The sequence below is a fragment of the Anabrus simplex genome, chromosome 3 (genome assembly GCF_040414725.1).
Source record: "Anabrus simplex isolate iqAnaSimp1 chromosome 3, ASM4041472v1, whole genome shotgun sequence".
Taxonomy (NCBI): Eukaryota; Metazoa; Arthropoda; class Insecta; order Orthoptera; family Tettigoniidae; genus Anabrus; species Anabrus simplex.
This window is the reverse complement of record NC_090267.1, coordinates 468224061-468243072: the sequence shown is the minus strand read 5'-3', so window position 1 is coordinate 468243072 and position 19012 is coordinate 468224061. Positions and strand designations below refer to the sequence as shown.

The following is a 19012-nucleotide window of genomic DNA, read 5'->3' as shown; positions in this document are numbered from 1 at the left end:
AACCTACTTTTGGATTTGTAACTAATAGAATAGCCTTGAGACAAAGACTGAAAATCTGACAAAAATTTTGGATTTACTTTCGTCATAGGGAGACATTTACTTACCCAAAATTTGAGCAGCAGCTTGCTGGATCAGCCTTGGTTAACATATTTTAATTTACCTTTCACAACATCCAAGAGCTAGCATACAGTTTGGAGCTTGGAATCTTCATCAGCAGCACACAAGATGCATAGATTGGAAGCCCACAAACTGACTATTTCAATGGAGAACTTTTATCGGCGAGCAGGCAGCTGATTATGAAGTAATGTCGTTGACAGGGGATGGTACATTCCTCTTTAACATGCTCTTTTTCACACTGCTTGGGACTGAAAGATATTCTTCAATGTCTTGGAACTGAAAGATATTCTTCAATGAAGTTGTCTGTCACGTCATGACAAATTATGATAATTAAGAAACTTAATTTCCAATGGCGATAATGATTTTATGCCTTATCAATAGTGCATAACTTGATGGTGAACCACTAACAGCAGTAAGCGGGCAGATCGGGGTTGGTGCGGAGGGGTCCGCCAGGACAAATAAAACTCACCGAATTCCTCACACATTACAAATCTCAAACAGAGCAGTACAAATTAACCTGCAGGACAAATTAAACTCTCCATAAGATATAACACATGACCACCTTCACCCATTGTTTTTTGGGTAACTCAAACAACCATACATCATCAAATTTGTTTACTGAATAAACTTAAAACTAGGACTTAACTATTCATTTCTAAAAAATGGTACAACTATTAGTCCTGTACAAAATGATCAAGTAAAGACAGAGAGGTAATACATCAAACCAGAAAATAAAAATAAAGCGTGTCCCACTCCCAGCGGGGCCAGGAGACAACTTGCATGTTCCGAGCGGGATATTCATAACCTCCTGCATATTCTATTACTGATATTATTACATTTATTGCTTCTTTTTTTATGCACTCAATAGCCTTTATCATGAGTAGTAACCTCTTTTCCAGGCGGTATTGAAAGTGATGTCCATCAGCATTCAAACCTTCCTGGCATCTTCATTCACACTGCCATTCCACGCATAAGTTCCTGTTGTGTAACTGTCCTAATTACTGTTGTTATATTGTTTTTAAGTTCATCTATGGTGTGAGGATTATTTCTGTAAACTTTATTTCTTATGGTTCCGCACAAATAAAAGTCGCACACAGTAAGATCAGGGGAGCGGAGGATGGCCATAACCCTTTCGATATTATCCTATCATCAAAAACCGCCTCTATGTCTTGCAAAGAATCATGTGCAGTATGAGCTGTGGCAGAATCCTGTTGGAAATAGCCATATCTTATCTTATTATCTGTCAACATTTGAAAAAGATGGTGCAAGAATATTTGTATGGTATCTCTCGGAATTTATGGTATCGTTGAAAAATATGGGGTCTAATATCTGTTCAACAGTGTAATAATGTAATTAACCTAATTACTTCTACTGTAAACCAGCCACATGTGCTCTTCCAACAAACGTATAACTTCACGGCTTCCCACGACACACCAACTCGAGAAACTGACCGCCTCATAGCTGTGCAATGAGTCAGCAGTCAGTTACTGGAGTTTGTGTGTCCCGCTCCCAGTGGGGCTGGCAGTTGCCATGCACATGCACGCTCTGAGCAGTACATTCATAACCTCAGAGCGTGCACGTCGACTAGGAGCGGGACACACAAACTCGAGTAATTCACCGCCTCGTGGCTATGCAGTGAGTCAGAATGAAGTTATGAATACACTGCTTGGAGCGTGCATGTGCATGTCGACTGCCAGCCCTGCTGGGAGCAGGACAGACAAACTCTAGTAACTGACTGCCTCGTGGCTATGCAATGAGTCAGCATGAGGTTATGAATACACCGCTCGGAGCGTGTATGTGCATGGCGACTGCCGGCCCCATTAGGAGCGGGATGCACAAACTCGAGTAACTGACCACCTCGTGGCTATACAGCACAAGGTTATGAATACACTGCTTGGAGCGTGCATGTCAACTGCCGGTCCTGCTGGGAACGGGACACACTGTAGTAGAAGACTGACTCAGAGAAGCATATTACAAACATAAAACAGGGTACTGGTGTTCTAAACTATCATGTATATGTTGTGAACTTACACACCCTTGGATCAATAGTTCATTCTCTCTCTATTTCTCTTACATGCAGCTTTATTTACATATATACAAACAACAAATATTTACTTACATTTCTCTCCAATGGTGCATTTCTGAAGTGATTATCCATGAAGTGGCCTCCGCTCAGAAGCTGTTCAAAGTTCTCAAACCCAATGTAAAGAGAGATGGAAAGTCCAATAGATGACCACAAGGAATAACGCCCTCCGACCCAGTCCCAAAACACAAACATGTTGCGCTCATCAATCCCAAATTCCTTAACTTTGTTCATATTGGTTGAAAGAGCCACAAAATGTTTGGCCACATGTTCAGGCTATAAATTAAGAAAGAACACATAACCAAGAAGAACAAGAAGAATTCAAAAACAGCATAAAAAATTTATTCAAGGTATAAGTGCAAATATATATGTATCATATTATTCTCTATTACTTTAAAAAAATGTATTTTCACCCATAACCCCAACAGTTTGTATAACACCAACAATTTGTATAATTCACTAAAGAGGAAGCGAAGCATCCACATATGTGATCAGAAGAAAAGGCAATGTATTGGTGAGGCTTGAAACAATCAAAAGCTGATGTGCACATTCCATGTCTATTTTTCGACAAGATACTTACATCACATGCTGTATCCAAGAACCACTTTTTAGCTGACGAAGCATTAGTTATTGTTTCTTGTGTAGTAAAGGTCTTTGAAGCAATAATGAAGAGAACTGTTTCTGGGTCCACCTTCTTCAATGTCTCAGCCAAATGAGTTCCATCAATATTAGACACAAAGTGTACCTTGAGCCGTGTGGCATATGGTTTAAGTGCTTCAGTTACCATTAGTGGACCCTGCAACAATTAACTTCAAGTGATGAATTAAGAACCTGAAATAGGCACATTTTAATAGTATTTAAAAAGGGAAAAATCAGTCAGGCCGACATAAAAAGTAAACTCAAAAATATTCAATCCTATTTACTACAAACATTTCACAGTAATTCAAATCTTTCATTATGATGATTTCCAACCCATTGTCCCATTTCTCTATGGTATCAGATATGAAGTAAGAATCTTCACAGTGAATTTTTGTGAACAGATGGCCTTCCTGACATCAACCTCATCAGAGGAGTTAATGGGATGAAATTAATGACGTGGTATGTTATAGTATGAAGGGACTGGGTGAAAACCAGTGTCGGCACACAGCCTACGCCTGCTGAATAGCATGAAGGGCTCTGCTCAAGGCTTAACACCCTCATCCAATGGACATTTACATGCCTGACACAAGCTACATTGCTTTCCAGATGAAGAGCTCAACTTTTCAATGTACCTTTCACCCTCATTCTTTCCTCCTTTACTGGATCACTCATTCCTAACATATCCAATTCCATTCTGCATACTGAGCCTACTCTATGTTACTAATCCCTAAGGATATCTATAATGCTCCATTATAAACCAGTGTGTTTCCTTAGTTGCATCTGCGGAGAACCTCGTCTATGAAATGAAAATAGCACAGTATCACTCCTTTACGTCAGAGCAAACAACATATTTAATAGGCTTTGGAACATAATTCATTGGTAGATGATATATTTCTCCTTGGAACTCTTATACATTTCCTTAGCATCTACAAAACAAAACCAAAAATATTTTTTTTTCTAGCAGCACTTCTCAGTTTGAAGGTTTAAACTTGCAGAGATTTGAAATCATCCTCAACCAGTACTTGCAAACTTCTATTTTGAGGAATTGTAAAATATTTTATAAGAATTTCTTAAAAGTTTATGATTATCCTTCTCGTTCATTCATTTCCTTGTTGACTGGTTATTATTAGAATATTAGTCAAACTACGAGTTAAAGAAGATAATAATGTGATTTATAGGAATACTTACAAGGTCAGAACCTCCGATTCCAATGTTAACAACATCTGTAATTTCTTTACCAGTATAGCCTTTCCACTCACCGGACACCACCTAAAATTAAAAGAAGAAGATGTGAGCACTTACAAAATTAATAACTCAGCACAAGAAATCACAGTGCAAACATTCTTAACAAGAGCATCTTATCAGTGAGAACAACTCGCATATCAGTCTCAATGATGACAGACAGACAGACACAGACAGATACAATTTTGCTTACGTCGCGCTGACACAGATAGGTCTAATGGCGATGATGGGACAGGAAAGGCCTAGGAGTGGGAAGGAAGCTGCCATGGCCTTTAATTACGGTACAGCTCCAGCATTTGCCTGGAGTGAAAATGGAAAACCATGGAAAACCATTTTCAGGGCTGCCAACAGTGGGGTTCGAACTGACTATCTCCCAGATGTAAGTTCACAGTTGCGTGCCCGTAACCGCTCAGCCAACTCGCCCGGTAATAGATTGATTGATAGGGTGCTCCTGGAAGAACAAGTACCTGCACAGGAACTAATGGGTGTTACAATTCAGCACATTTGCCGCTGCCCCCACCACCTCTTCCCAGCACTTCCTTCCTTTCACCGCACTTGAAAAATTTCTCTCTCAGCCCTAATGCCAGCTTGTTGAGTTGTTGTGTATCTGTAGTAGAAGTCAGGCTGGCATGCATGCTTGCCACAGAATACATCATATCATTAGAGAGTGCTTCTGCAATGCGGCACTGTGATAGCATCTTGGCAACAGACCTTGGTAGGAACTGCAGAGGTAAATCAAATTATCAAATGGGGGCATTACAGATATGCAAAACATTAACCCTTAACTGTAGAAGTGCAGTCTGTGTGACCATGGCAGAAAAATAAACTAGTCCTTCTCCACACTTATTTCTCTAAGAGTTTGCTCATTTATAATACCTTTCTGGCTTAATCAGGTCTACGCTGCCACCTCAAACAGATAGACTCTCTTCAGTCTTGATGTGGGTAGTGTAGGATAAGAACAGGAAAAGGGTAGAGATAAGAAATATAAAGAAGAGGATATATGACACACTTGTTTGTTCCTTACCATCAGTTATAATGCAGAAGACTGATAAAGTTCCCTCATTAGTTTTAAATAATGAATTTTTTTTTTAAATCTTCTTTCCACTCATAACACACAGCTTGTAATATCTGGATATTATTGTTCATGTTTCTGATCATTTTTTATATTCCTTTTATTCTTTGTGCATTATTTATCTTCTTTGTTTGGTATTTTATATAAATACCTACACACTTGTCTCCTCTTGCACCAAGCATGTGGCTGAGTAGTTTGAGTCACACAGCCATCAGCTTGCATTCGGAAGATACAGTAAAACTTTGTTTCCAGAAGACAGAAAAGAAAAAAATTTTTAAAATGCATGCGTGTGAATAACGCTTAAATGAGAGTCTGTAAATATGAAGATGAGTTATACTGCAATATATATATATATATATGGCAATATAAAACAATACAAACACAAAAGAAATGCACCTAGACTGAAAAGATTATACAAAGAAAGGGGCAAAGGTCACATTCAAAAACATCATTTTTTGGTAATCGCAATGCATTTCCTCTTCCTCACCCATATTTACTACTCACGATGCTAATCACAACTGAAGCACAGAACAGGCACTGAAGCCAGTACAGATTGATATTTCACAACTTTGGCTCGGCACCACAAGAACACATTGGAGGTCTTCACTCTTTACGAGGTAAGAGTACGTAGATCTTCCACGACCTATTCTCAGCCTAGACAAAATTATGGCCTCTCTCTGTGAAGGCCAGAAAGAGGACTGCTATTAATGGTAGTCTTCTTACAATAATTGCTCTCAGCCTGTTCGGAGTTTGAATAGCTAACCACTCCAAATCTTAGGATGCCAAAACTGTTCAACATAGTTGAGAATAAATCTCCCTATTTGGTACACTCACAGGTCTAGGAGGTAAAAGTACAGCTTTCTTTGCAGATTCATCCACAAGTTCATTTCGCGCAATCCCAACGTGACTTGGAAGCCACGCAAAAGTAATTCTGGATAGAAGATCATGAATTTGCAGCACCAGCAGTTGTTGCAGGAACGTGTCAACAGACTGCAGAGAACTTAACAAGTCAGTACACACGATGAAGTGGTTTCTTTCATCACCCAGTATGCACCAAATAAGATTGTATATATCATCTGTGCCTAATATGATGATACTGTTTCCAGAATCAAAGCCACCAGAAGCACCATAGAGCTTTCTTGAATCCATACATGAGAGCAATAAGGTTGTGTTCATATTGTTAGTCCCATGCTCTTCAACACTATGATAGAATGGATTATGAGATAGAACGGGGGAAGCATGTGGTGCAAATGGGCCATCGTTCAAAGATGCTGATGATATAGTTGCAATGAAAGAATCAGAGGCATCCATTCAGACACTGCTGGAGAATATTAGCAACAGACCATGACAACTGGACCTAAAAACATATTTTGCCAAGGGCTTTACGTCGCACCGACACAGATAGGTCTTATGGTGACGATGGGATAGGAAAGGCCTAGGAGTTGGAAGGAAGCGGCTGTGGCCTTAATTAAGGTACAGCCCCAGCATTTGCCTGGTGTGAAAATGGGAAACCACGGAAAACCATCTTCAGGGCTGCCGATAGTGGGATTCGAACCTACTATCTCCCGGATGCAAGCTCACAGCCGCGCGCCTAAAGAAAGGCTAAGTGCATTTGTACAGATGGGAGTCAAGTACAACTGACTAAACGGTGAACCTGTTGAACTAGTACATGGCTTCAAATAACTGCATTCCCTGATGTCAGCCTCAAGTGATTTCGCTGGCCAGACTGGCAGCGCCCAGGCAACATTTACCTGACTAAAGTAATGCTAATGCAAAAGAAGAAACCATCAGCCCAAAGACAAAAATGAGGGTTTATAATGGTGCATTTATTCAAGTATTTCTGTATGGTTCTGGATTTTGTTAGCAGCAGACCAGCATAAGTTTGAGGTATTTCATTTTTTTTACAAGTTGCTTTACGTCGTGCCGACACAGATAGGTCTTATGGCGACGATGGGACAGGGATGGGCTAGGAGTGGGAATGAAGCGGCCGTGGTCTTAATTAAGGTACAGCCCCAGCATTTGCCTGGTGTGAAAATGGGAAACTACGGAAAACCATCTTCAGGGCTGCCGACAGTGGGGTTCGAACCCACTATCTCCCGAATACTGGATATTGGCCGCACTTAAGTGACTGCAGCTATCGAGCTCGGTGAGGTATTTCAAATGTTGTGTTTACATACAATTAATTCTTGGTAACTTACTTTTAGATCAGTGACAGAACTCATCGTTTAGGATGACATGTTATAGCCAGCCAGTCAACGAAGCTAAAATTAGGGAGCCACGAATCCACTGGTTTGGACACATCTGCAATATGGAGGAAACTCAACTTCAGATTACTGTTATCCTCCTGGTTGGAAAATTGCACTCAGTGCCCCACAGAAAATGTGGATCAGCCAAGTAGAAGGAGAGGTCAATAAAGTGAGGTCAACGATAGAACAACTAAAGAAAGTAGCCCAAAAGCGAGTGAAATGGAAGAAAGAAGATCTTCAAGACTGTGCTTGCCCTGGCTGCCACAGAAACAATAGGGGTATCCCCCCAGCTTAGGTTCATGATTTCCTGCTAACTCTAAAATGAACAACTGTCTGACTGAAAAAATGAACCAAGTTGACAATGTTTGTAGATCAAATTAGATTGTCTGTGGATTTTAATTTTCATGTTATTTACTACAACATTCCCCTAAATGTCAAAATAGCATTAATATTCAGTTTCAATTACTGTATATGACAATACCTGTTCAGTGAATTCCTTCATGTGTTTCAGAGCTTCGTTAACGTCAGGCATTATGTCGACTCCATCAACCATTACAGGAGTGTTGCTGCGGTTACGTAGAGCTGTATGAAGAACAGCTCTGTCCTCTGTAAAGTTTATCTTCTTGCCTGTGAACATGTACTCTCTGTGACAACACACTCTCCTGGATCGTGCCTAGAAATAAAAGAGAACAAGTATTTAAAACAGGAATAATTCCAAATTAATTACATAATTAAAGAAATCATACGTAAACACATAAAGTCAAAGAAAAATCTTCATGGTCCCAAACATGAGCACTGATAAACCAAATTTGGCTGGAACTTACATTTTCGTTCATGTGTAAAATCCCTGTAATCTGACAGGAGTTTTAAATTCTAATAATTACCGGACTAACAGTCAAAATGAAATTTCTAACCCTTAAAAAGTACTAACAGTCTACAAAGTATGTTACAGAATTTTGTCCTCAAAGGGCTCTTTCACTTTTCTGCTATGGGACTGTTTAAAAGGCCATTTAGCTGAGCCAAAATTGAAAACCACTAGAGATTTTTTTTAAAATTCAGGACAGGAATGATTCCAAATGAATTATATACCATAATTTTAAAAATTGTGAAAATAATTTCATAGTCTCTTAATGAACTGCATTTCAATGGTTTGAACAGTTCAAGGAGAGCTGTGTACTGATCACAAAGAAGGGCAGCCCAGGTCCTCCAACCACCATGATCAGTGACATCATAGTTAATAAAAGCCATCTTCATTTTTTAGAAAGACTGTTGAATTGTTGAATAATGCTAAACTGGCTGGTGGACATTTACATACTTCTTATCATAGAGCATTCATAATTTTGTGTGATGACACTTGCATAAAATGCATCTGTGTCAAAGTTGCCACCACCTTAACATAAACAAGTGCTGTTGCTATTATGATGAATAAACAGAATTATGAACCTGAGACATGTTCAACATAATCAACAACCTACAGTGAGTTTCTCTCATCGGTTGGCCGTCAAGCGCGCCCAGCTTATCTGGCTCCGGTTGACTGACCACTCCCTGCTCCGCAGCACAGCAACAAGGACTGCACTTCCCTCACTTTATCTGTGCATGACATGAGATAATTAAAAGTAAGAAAATAAGAATTAAGAAAATTAGTTATTAAGAAATACGAAAATAAGCTCATACTTTATGACAGGAGATGTTAGAAATGTTCTCCTCCTGCATCCACACATTTTTCGTAGTCCGCCATGCTGAGCCCTTCAATAGCTTGGTTTCTTGTCCAAGTCATCTTAGGGATTTTGTAGACGTATGTTCTAATCTGCAATTTCATTTCCTTGTTAAGTACACATTTTTTTAACAGTTCACTTCTTATCAAGTAAAGAACCAGTTCCTCTCAATTTGTTTACAGAGTTTCCGCAAGGTCTCTCTAGCAATTGTGTTACAAATCGCCTAACGACTTCCCTGCAAGGCTCTGTTTTCACATAATTATCGAAAATAAATACCCTTTCCTCTACCTTGCTCACATGTGGAGGCATTATGAAAATTATACCATGAAGTAACACTTCACAACTTGAGAACAGTCGGGAGAGACTGATCAACACTTATAAAAGTTCTAAGCACGGGCGTGAACTGCGAAGTGCGGGCATTCCCGTGCTGTCGCTGCTCTATGTAAAGGGAAGTAATGAGGGACCGGGAGGCAGATAAGCTGGGAGCGCCTGCCAGCCAACTGATGAGAGAAGCTCACTGTATAATGATGTTAACAGATGCTGGATATTGATTTTACAAATGTCATTCCCATCACAACATATTCGAAGAAAAGGTAGAAAAAAGGAGCTGGTAGCTTAATTATGTTAAAACATCACATCTGGTGAGCACCTCAAGTTAAAAGACAGTGTGTGTTGGTAAGACTTGGAAGGATGACCAAATGCTATTGTTGACTACTGAAGGAATGCTAAGGAAATGGTAACCAAACAACTAGTTAACATGTTTGCAGCCGATGACAATACGTGCATCATGACTCCACTTTCACTTAATGCCGATGACTACACACGTGTGTCACACTCCACGCCAAATATTAAAGCTCATATTTCTGCCAGTACCTATATCAACAAGACCTCTTACGTGTGCATTATTATGGTGCTGTTAAACATATTCTCTATCTGGGTTCGATAATATCTCTGTAGGCGTTGCAATTCTGCGATATCAATAGAGTATAGCGAATTCGCAGGGCTTTCTCAGTGGAAGAAACACCGTCTTGTAGGCTCCCAAAAAGTGTAGATGTGGAGCACATATTTTGTATATCTGCACAGGGCTCTGTAATAACAGCCTCTGTTGACGCTGTCAGAGAGAAATAGAAACACTTGCACATGTCCTGGGATCCAGTCCACATGGTAGACTGCTACGCAATTTGCAATCATACCATCAGATCCCTGATTGCTGAACGTCTAAGACTAAAAGGCTATCCAGCCAATGAGGAACTGCATGGTCTCTCAACTCACAACAGACGAATAGACATCAACGCCACTGACCCTCACACATCAGTAGGCTACATAATAGACCCAACTCTCAGGTTGGAGACAAATGAAGATCAACCTGAAGAAAGGATCACCAAATCTGCAGGATAGGAATATAATCAGAAAAATTGTTCACACAAAGGGGATTTGAGGAAGATGAGAAGAAATCAACACAACATGCTAGGTCGGAGGAACAGAAATCACAACAATCGATGAAAATGGAGAACTATTGGGCAAGGAGGAGAGCTCAAAAAATGATGATTCCGCATGGTCCTGAGTGACCCATTCATGCAGAAGCGGAAGAAGAAGAAATAGTGGGAAAAGACAAAAGAAGGCTGTTAGGATACCATACCAATTCATATTTTAGCCTATAAAATAACTCAGTTCAATAACTCGTCTGTTTAAGTAGTGTTTTCTACACTCATTTATTATATAAATAACTTGAAGAAGTCTGTGGTTCTCTAGTATCTACAACTGAAACAGAACCGATGACATTGACAATTTGTTGTTTTGAGAGGTCAAACTTCAAGGTTATACACTCCTAAAGAAATTACTGTAGTGTACTGTACAGTAGTATACGAGTAATATCCTATTAGAATTTAGTGTGCTTATTTTATTATTGTAAAATATTTGTGTAGTACTGGTGTAGTAGAGGTATCCGTAGAAACTCTTACTAAAATACTGTTGTTGTAATTAGGATAGGCTTAATTGCAGTTTGGAATTGTGTAGTTCTTGTGTATTACTTTCGATATTCAGTAATTAACAGCAGTTTTTATCCTGTTACGGGTTGTAGGATAAAAAAAAAATAATAGAGCACGACTAAGTAGTATTGTAGTGTAGTTGTATATTAATTACCTTATTGTTGTGTACTATCCCAGACAATATATCCCTCCGTTCATTTATTTTTTTGCAAATAAGTTACTTTATTTTTTTTAATTTATAATTTTCCCCCCCGTAAAGAATGGCTAAGGAGCGCGAGTGTACTTATTGTGGGTGTGGTGAGGCATTGAGGGGTATGAGGGAGGAGTTGGAAAGTTTGAGGGAGATAATTAGGATTCTCACAGAAGACAGGAAGGAAGATAGGACTCCCTCAAACAATGTACAGGTTACAGTAGGTGTACAAGAGGGAGGGGAAGGAAAGGGAGGAGTTGTAGAAGACAGGTGGTCTAATGTTCTAAGGGGAAGGAGATTGCAGGCCAAGGGCTCTATTCAGGATCAGAATTCAGGACAGGTGTCTGTGCGAAATCGGTACGAGTCACTCCAGGTAGAACAACAGAGGGAAGATGAGGGACAGGGAACTGTTGCTGAGATGCATGGAAGTAGGAGGAAGGGAAAAGGTAGGAAAGGGAAATGTAGAGTAGAGGATAGGAAAAGACAGGTGGAACAGGGTCATGGGAAGGAGAAAAGGGAGGAGGAAGTAGCTTCTGCAGCTATCAGGAAAGATAGGGCTGACCAGGAGGGGAGGGGATCAAATGAGGTGGGTAGGGTTGAGGCTCTGGTCATGGGGGATTCCATCGTTAGACACGTGGGGAAAGTGTGTGGAGGAAAGGGAACCAGGGTAGAATGTTATCCAGGAATTAGGTTGAGGCAGATGTTGAGGAAAGTAGAAGAGAGGGAGGAGGGGAAGGAGAAGGTGGTAGTGTTTCACGTTGGTACCAACAACGTAAGGCAAGCTGATATAAGTACCAACATAGTTGGAGATGTGTGGGATCTGGTAAACGCAGCACGGGTGAAGTTTAAGAAAGCGGAGATTGTTATTAGTGGAATACTGTGTAGGAGGGATACTGACTGGAGGGTGATTGGGGATTTAAATGAGACTATGGAGTGGGTATGTGGAAAACTGGGAGTGAAATTTCTAGATCCTAATGGGTGGGTAGGAGATAGGGATCTGCGCTCGGATGGCCTTCATTTAAACCGCAGTGGTACGTATAAGTTAGGAAATTTGTTTGGAAGGGTAATAGGGAGGTACATTCAGGGAAACGGGATGGCCTAGGGAGCGGTGATAAGGGAACAGGGAACTGGAAATCAAGTAGGGATGACATAAAATTGTTAGTGCTGAACTGTAGAAGTATTGTAAAGAAAGGAATAGAATTAATTTAATAGATATATATTTACCAGATATTGTAATAGGAGTTGAATCATGGCTGAGAAATGATATAATGGATGCAGAAATTTTCTCACGGCACTGGAGTGTGTATCGTAGAGATAGGATAGGAAAGGTGGGAGGGGGAGTTTTCATTCTGGTGAAAGAAGAATTTGTAAGCTACGAAAAAGTTAAAGATGAGACACATGAAATTCTAGGTGTAAGGCTCATTTCTAAAGATAATAGGCAACTTGATATATTTGGAGTGTACAGATCGGGAAAGGGTAGCACTGATGCGGATTCGGAATTATTTGATAGGATAGTCAGCTATGTGGGAAACGACATGGAAAGAAATGTGATTGTAGCAGGAGATCTGAATCTGCCAGATGTAAATTGGGAAGGAAATGCGACCGACAGGAAACATGACCAACAAATGGCAAATAAGTTAATATGGGAAGGACAGCTGATTCAGAAAGTGATGGAACCAACCAGAGGGAAAAATATCCTGGATGTGGTGCTGATAAAACCAGATGAGCTCTATAGGGAAACTGAAGTAATAGATGGTATTAGTGATCATGAAGCTGTTTTTGTGGTAGTTAAAAATAAATGTGATAGAAAGGAAGGTCTTAAAAGTAGGACTGTTAGGCAGTACCATACGGCTGATAAAGCATGTATGAGGCAGTTTCTAAAAAGTAACTATGATCGGTGGAAAACGGTAAATAAAAATGTAAACAGACTCTGGGATGGGTTTAAAGAAATTGTTGAGGAATGCGAAAACAGGTTTGTACCTTTAAGGGTGGTAAGGAATGGTAAAGACCCACCTTATTATAATAGAGAAATAAAGAGACTAAGAAGGAGGTGCAGACTGGAAAGAAATAGAGTTAGAAATGGCTGTGGAAGTAAGGAGAAATTGAAGGAACTTACTAGAAAATTGAATCTAGCAAAGAAGGCAGCTAAGGATAACATGATGGCAAGCATAATTGGCAGTCTTACAAATTTTAGTGAAAAATGGAAGGGTATGTATAGGTACTTTAAGGCAGAAACAGGTTCCAAGAAGGACATTCCAGGAATAATTAATGAACAAGGGGAGTGTGTATGTGAGGATCTTCAAAAGGCAGAAGTATTCAGTCAGCAGTATGTAAAGATTGTTGGTTACAAGTATAATGTTGAGATAGAGGAAGAGACTAAGGCCAAAGAAGTAATAAAATTTACATATGATAACAATGACATTTACAATAAGATACAAAAGTTGAAAACTAGAAAAGCGGCTGGAATTGATCAGATTTCTGGGGATATACCAAAGACAATGGGTTGGAATGTAGTACCATATCTGAAGTACTTATTTGATTATTGTTTGGTCGAAGGAGCTATACCAGATGAATGGAGAGTTGCTATAGTAGCCCCTGTGTATAAAGGAAAGGGTGATAGACATAAAGCTGAAAATTACAGGCCAGTAAGTTTGACATGCATTGTATGTAAGCTTTGGGAAGGCATTCTTTCTGATTATATTAGACAAGTTTGTGAAATTAATAACTGGTTCGATAGAAGGCAATTCGGTTTTAGGAAAGGTTATTCCACTGAAGCTCAACTTGTAGGATTCCAGCAAGATATAGCAGATATCTTGGGATTCTGGAGGTCAAATGGACTGTATCGCGATTGACATGTCTAAAGCATTTGATAGGGTGGATCATGGGAGACTACTGGCAAAAATGAGTGCAATTGGACTAGACAAAAGAGTGACTAAATGGGTTGCTATATTTCTAGAAAATAGATCTCAGAGAGTTAGAGTAGGTGAAGCTTTGTCTGACCCTGTAATAGTCGAGAGGGGAGTTCCTCAGGGCAGTGTTATCGGACCTTTATGTTTTCTTATATATATAAATGATATGAGTAAAGGAGTGGAATCGGAGGTAAGGCTTTTTGCGGATGATGTTATTCTCTATAGTGATAAATAAGTTACAAGATTGTGAGCAACTGCAACGTGACCTCGAAAATGTTGTGAGATGGACAGCAGGCAATGGTATGTTGATAAACGGGGCTAAAAGTCAGGTTGTGAGTTTCACAAATAGGAAAAGTCCTCTCAGTTTTAATTACTGCGTTGATGAGGTGAAAGTTCCTTTTGGGGATTGTACCGGGCGGTACACCTTCACACCGCTAATTTAAAATGTGCGCCTGTTGAAACTCCTCTGCTGGAGGAAGTCTGAACTTTATCTACGCTATTAATTCTTTACCTTCTCAGAAGATGTCACCACGTGGAAAATTTTGAGTTTTTGAACTGTGTCATTTTTGATGTGTTTTTGTTTTGCTTGAAGTAAGAAGTGTGAACTTTCTCTTCTAGAGGACACTACTGAAGATCAACAATAGTGCACCCTAGTGCGAAGTCAAAGAACTATTTTTTTTGGAGAAATTTTTATTTCAAATGTTTATCTTTGCTAAAATTTTTTCAGTTATTGTTTAAGTTGGCTGTATATCCCTCTTTTTCCCCTTGTTTTAGATTTATCCAATCCCGAATTTCTTTTAGTAATTTCCGACCAATCCGATGTATCTTCCCCCAACTTGGATATGTTTCTGTACCCTAGCCAATAAAATAATTGTGGGCGGGTGTTTTCATTCCCCTAACGCCTAGAACCTTCCGCGAGGGGATATAAACTGCTGATTTTTGGGTCTCTGCGCGACTTCTGTTCCACCTTTCAGTGTATTAAGTACATAGCAGGAGGCGGGAAGCGCCTCTTTCCTCGGCAGCGGTCAACAACAAGGTAATGGCCGATTAATAACTTCTTTCTTTGCTAGCTCAGCAGTTTAACTCTCGGGGCGGGTTCCAAGCGTTCTACCATGTAACCTTTTCCTAATGTAATTACTCTTCTCATCTGTTCTTTTTAAAGCTACATACTGGGATAGAGAGTGCTAACCCTCTCGAGCTCCCACTCATATTGTTTTGAGGTGAACTTATTTTTCTCAACCTATTCTTCGTTAACGTAAAACAATTGTTCTCTTCTTAAGTCACCTCTTTAGTATGGGATTAGCCCTTGTATTAACGGCCTAGTGCCAAGTAGGTCTTTATCAAAGTGTATTAGGAGTGCAAGTTGCCTCCTCTCAAATTGTTATTTTAGAGGTCATTTAATTAACCTTCTTTTTCATTTAATAGACCTCAGTAGATTGGGTATTTTACCCCTGTGTTTACGTCCGTTGAGGACAACTTGAAGGTGGAGTTTGGTGTGGCCTGGGAGAGGCTTAAATTTGAGAGCGAGTGGCTCTTTTGAAAATTGAGTGTTGTATGCCTCGTGGAGGCTTTTCAGTGTAATTTGGAGCTAGGGCTCCCAGGCATGAATGGGGTTTTCTGCCCCTCTGTTGAAACTTGTGTTTGGAGGTAAAACTGAGCTGATTGCCCAGGCATTGTGTTTTCAGGGCTCAAAGCCCAAATCCTGTAAATTTTGTAACTACCCTTTGATTTGCTACTTTGTACCTGCCATGCTTGTTATTTCTTTGTTTTTGAAAAGAAAATATAACCTGGTTAAATTTTAAATTAATTTTACTTTAGTAGCTTGAGACCCGTTCACCACCCCGCACCTTCTTTCAAGCATAACTACCACAAAAACTCGGTAACAAGTGGTAGCAGAGCGTGGTTGAATGGGTCTCAATTTAGCCCCTTTTGACGGCTAAACATTGTTTTGTTCTGAACTCTAACTATTTTCCCAGTTGCTGGAATCTTTTGAGTTTTTCAAAATTGTTCTGTCACCATGCCCGGCCCTCGCGATGTTCTCCATCTTGACTATTTGCGCAAGGAGGAGTTGATCTATGAATTGACTATTAGAAATGTACAATCTGGAGGCACGGTTGCAGTAGACACAAACAAGCTTAGAGAGTCCCTAGATTTGCCCATTTCCATCCCCAATTTGGGAGAGAAAGAAATTGACGACTCTCTTTCCACGATCACGGAGAATATTACTGGGCTAGCTTCTGTAGTTAGTTTTTTTTTATGAAAATGATCCTTCTCCTAATCAAATTAAGCGTGTGCAAGCTAGGCTGTTTCATTTTTCCAATAGAGTTAACGATCTGTTGTCTCTAAAGTTGAATGACGTTCAGAAGAAGGAAGCTAGTACGCTGCTTGAAAATATGTCTGAATTATCTAGCAAGGTTACTCAATTGTTAACAGGGGAGGTTCCTCCCAAAAGCGATCTACCCACCACAGTGAATGCAGGTAGCGAGGAAGAACCTCATAAGGGAGAAGTTAATAGGAAAACCATCGCCGCTCAAACTATCTCTGCCTCATTGGACAACGAATCTGAACGCCGTGCATCGTTGAGTAACATCCGTTCTGAATTAACTTCCTTGCCATTGAAACCTTTACCTACTATGTCACCCGGGTTTAGCAGCTTGCCTCATCCATTGGCAATGTTGCTCAGAGGTATCTCTAAGTTTTCGGTGAATACCACCAGTGAAGTAATTTCATTTTTAAGATTTCTGGTTGAATTTCAGGATCATGCCCTTGTGTTTTCTCTTTCTCCATGTCAAATTTTGCAAATCATCTATCCTTATGCAATTGGTATTCTTTCTGACAAAATAGTAAGAGCCATAGCCGAACAGTCATCTATTGAAGATTTTCATGCACACTTGCTTGCAAATTTTATTCCCGCCCGCGCGAGGTCATCTCTGATTCAGAAGTACTATTATCGTGTACAGCGATTGGATGAGAACTTGGCTGATTTCATACAAGACATTAAGTTTTATACCAGGGTGTTTGCTCTTCACTTCCCTGAGGATCAAATTGTACAAGCTATTGTGGAAGGTATTTCACCATCTTATAGGTCATACTTGTGTTTCGCGGCGTGCCCGCAAACTTTCTCTGAACTTGAAGCGTTGGCCGTCTCAGCGGAAGGAGTTAGGTACGCTGATTCTTTGCGTGTGGCAAAAGAACCCCCTCCTTCGTTTAGTAATACTCGGCCTCCACCTCGCCGACCAGTCACACCCCGTAAATGTTATGCTTGCGGGTCGCCTGACCATCTTCGCAATAAATGTCCATTGGTCAAAAGTAGTAGGGCAAATAATGGAGCTGGTTCAGCACAAGGCTGTTTTAAATGTGGGGCTTTCTCACATATCGCCAAGAATTGCCCAAACTCGAATAGCACCCCCTCCTGCTCAACTTCTGGTGCAAATTCTACCTATGCCAATAATAAGTGACTAGTGGCTTCGGCTGAGTCGACTAATCCATCCTCCCGAGACTCAGCCCCTGGTAAACAGGTTGTAAATTCAGGGAACGAGCAATTTTCAAATTTATCTTTTGAAGGTCCCAAAGAGTGTCTCAGGATTGCGGCGGATTCCCCCGCACCTATTCCTTTTCTTAAGATTGAGTTAAACAATGAGCCTATAACAGCTCTCTTAGATTCAGGCAGTGTTTGTTCGATTATTTCGGCTGAATGGTATTCTAAATTGAAATCTGTTTGTAAACTACCTGACTATGTCTCATCTCCTGTTCAATATGTTTCGGCTAATTCATCCCCATTAGAAATTCTAGGTTCCTTATTGGTCAAAATTCGTATTTTTAAATTCACTTGGAGAGTTAAATTGTTTGTGGCCAAGCTCTTGTCTTGCCCCATTATATTGGGAGCGGACTTTATTTTTCACACTGGTCTTGTGCTCGATCTTCAGAGTAGGTCTTGCACTTTCAAATTTGCCTCTAATTGTAGCATCCCTTTATTAAAGTGTAATTCTGCATCATGTTCTTCTATTTCGCCTACCCAGGATGAGATGTTGTTAGACCTTAGACATCTACCTGAGGAGCAGGCTGATAGTATTCGTAAACTGTGTCAGTCGTTTCCAGAGGTGTTTTCTGATACTCTTGGTGTTACTGACCTGATAGAATACAAAACTGAGGTCACGGATTCGATTCCTGTCCGTTTTCCACCGTATAGGCTATCTCCACCTAAAATGAAGGCTCTGAAAGAAATTATCGATCAGATGTTGAAGGATGGTATTATTAGGCCCTCTAAGTCGGCGTATTCTTCGCCTATTTTTCTAGTTCCGAAACCCCAAGGAGGCTTCAGGCCTGTCATTGATTATAGGCCTCTCAATCGGAAGGTGGTGTTACAATCTGTGCCCCTTCCCGACCTTCATTCTTGTTTTTCATGGTTTCGTAAGGCCAAGTTCTTTACTATCTTGGACTTGAATCAGGCCTATAATCAAATTCCCCTTGCCGAAGAGTCTAAACACCTTACAGCGTTTGCCACGGACTGGAATTTATATGAATACAACCGCGTGCCTTTCGGGCTCCCCACGGGAGCAGCTGTACTCACTAGGCTACTAGATAGGGTCTTCTCCGACATCAAATTTGAGTACTTATATCACTACTTGGATGATGTCGTCGTATTTTCAGAGACTTTTGAGGAGCATCTAGATCATCTGCGAGAAGTTCTCAATCGCCTTCGTAAGGCTGGGTTAACTGTCAAGTTGTCCAAGGTTGCCTTTGCTAAGCCCTCTATGTCATTCCTAGGGCATATTGTGTCACCTGATGGTGTTGCAGTCGATCATTCGAGA

The 19012-nt window shown here is 40.3% G+C and overlaps 1 protein-coding gene across 1 annotated transcript in view; it reads right to left on the bottom strand.

Annotated features, from left to right (window-relative positions):
* The window catches only part of Pgi (glucose-6-phosphate isomerase), a 93752-nt gene that overhangs the window by 64299 nt on the left and 10441 nt on the right, over positions 1-19012 (bottom strand). Inside the window, exons 3-6 of the mRNA XM_067143593.2 lie at positions 7881-8072; positions 4028-4108; positions 2781-2996; positions 2237-2476 (exon numbers count right to left, since the gene is read on the bottom strand). Coding sequence (XP_066999694.1) covers positions 2237-2476; positions 2781-2996; positions 4028-4108; positions 7881-8072 — 729 coding nt within the window. The remainder of the gene's footprint in view (positions 1-2236; positions 2477-2780; positions 2997-4027; positions 4109-7880; positions 8073-19012) is intronic.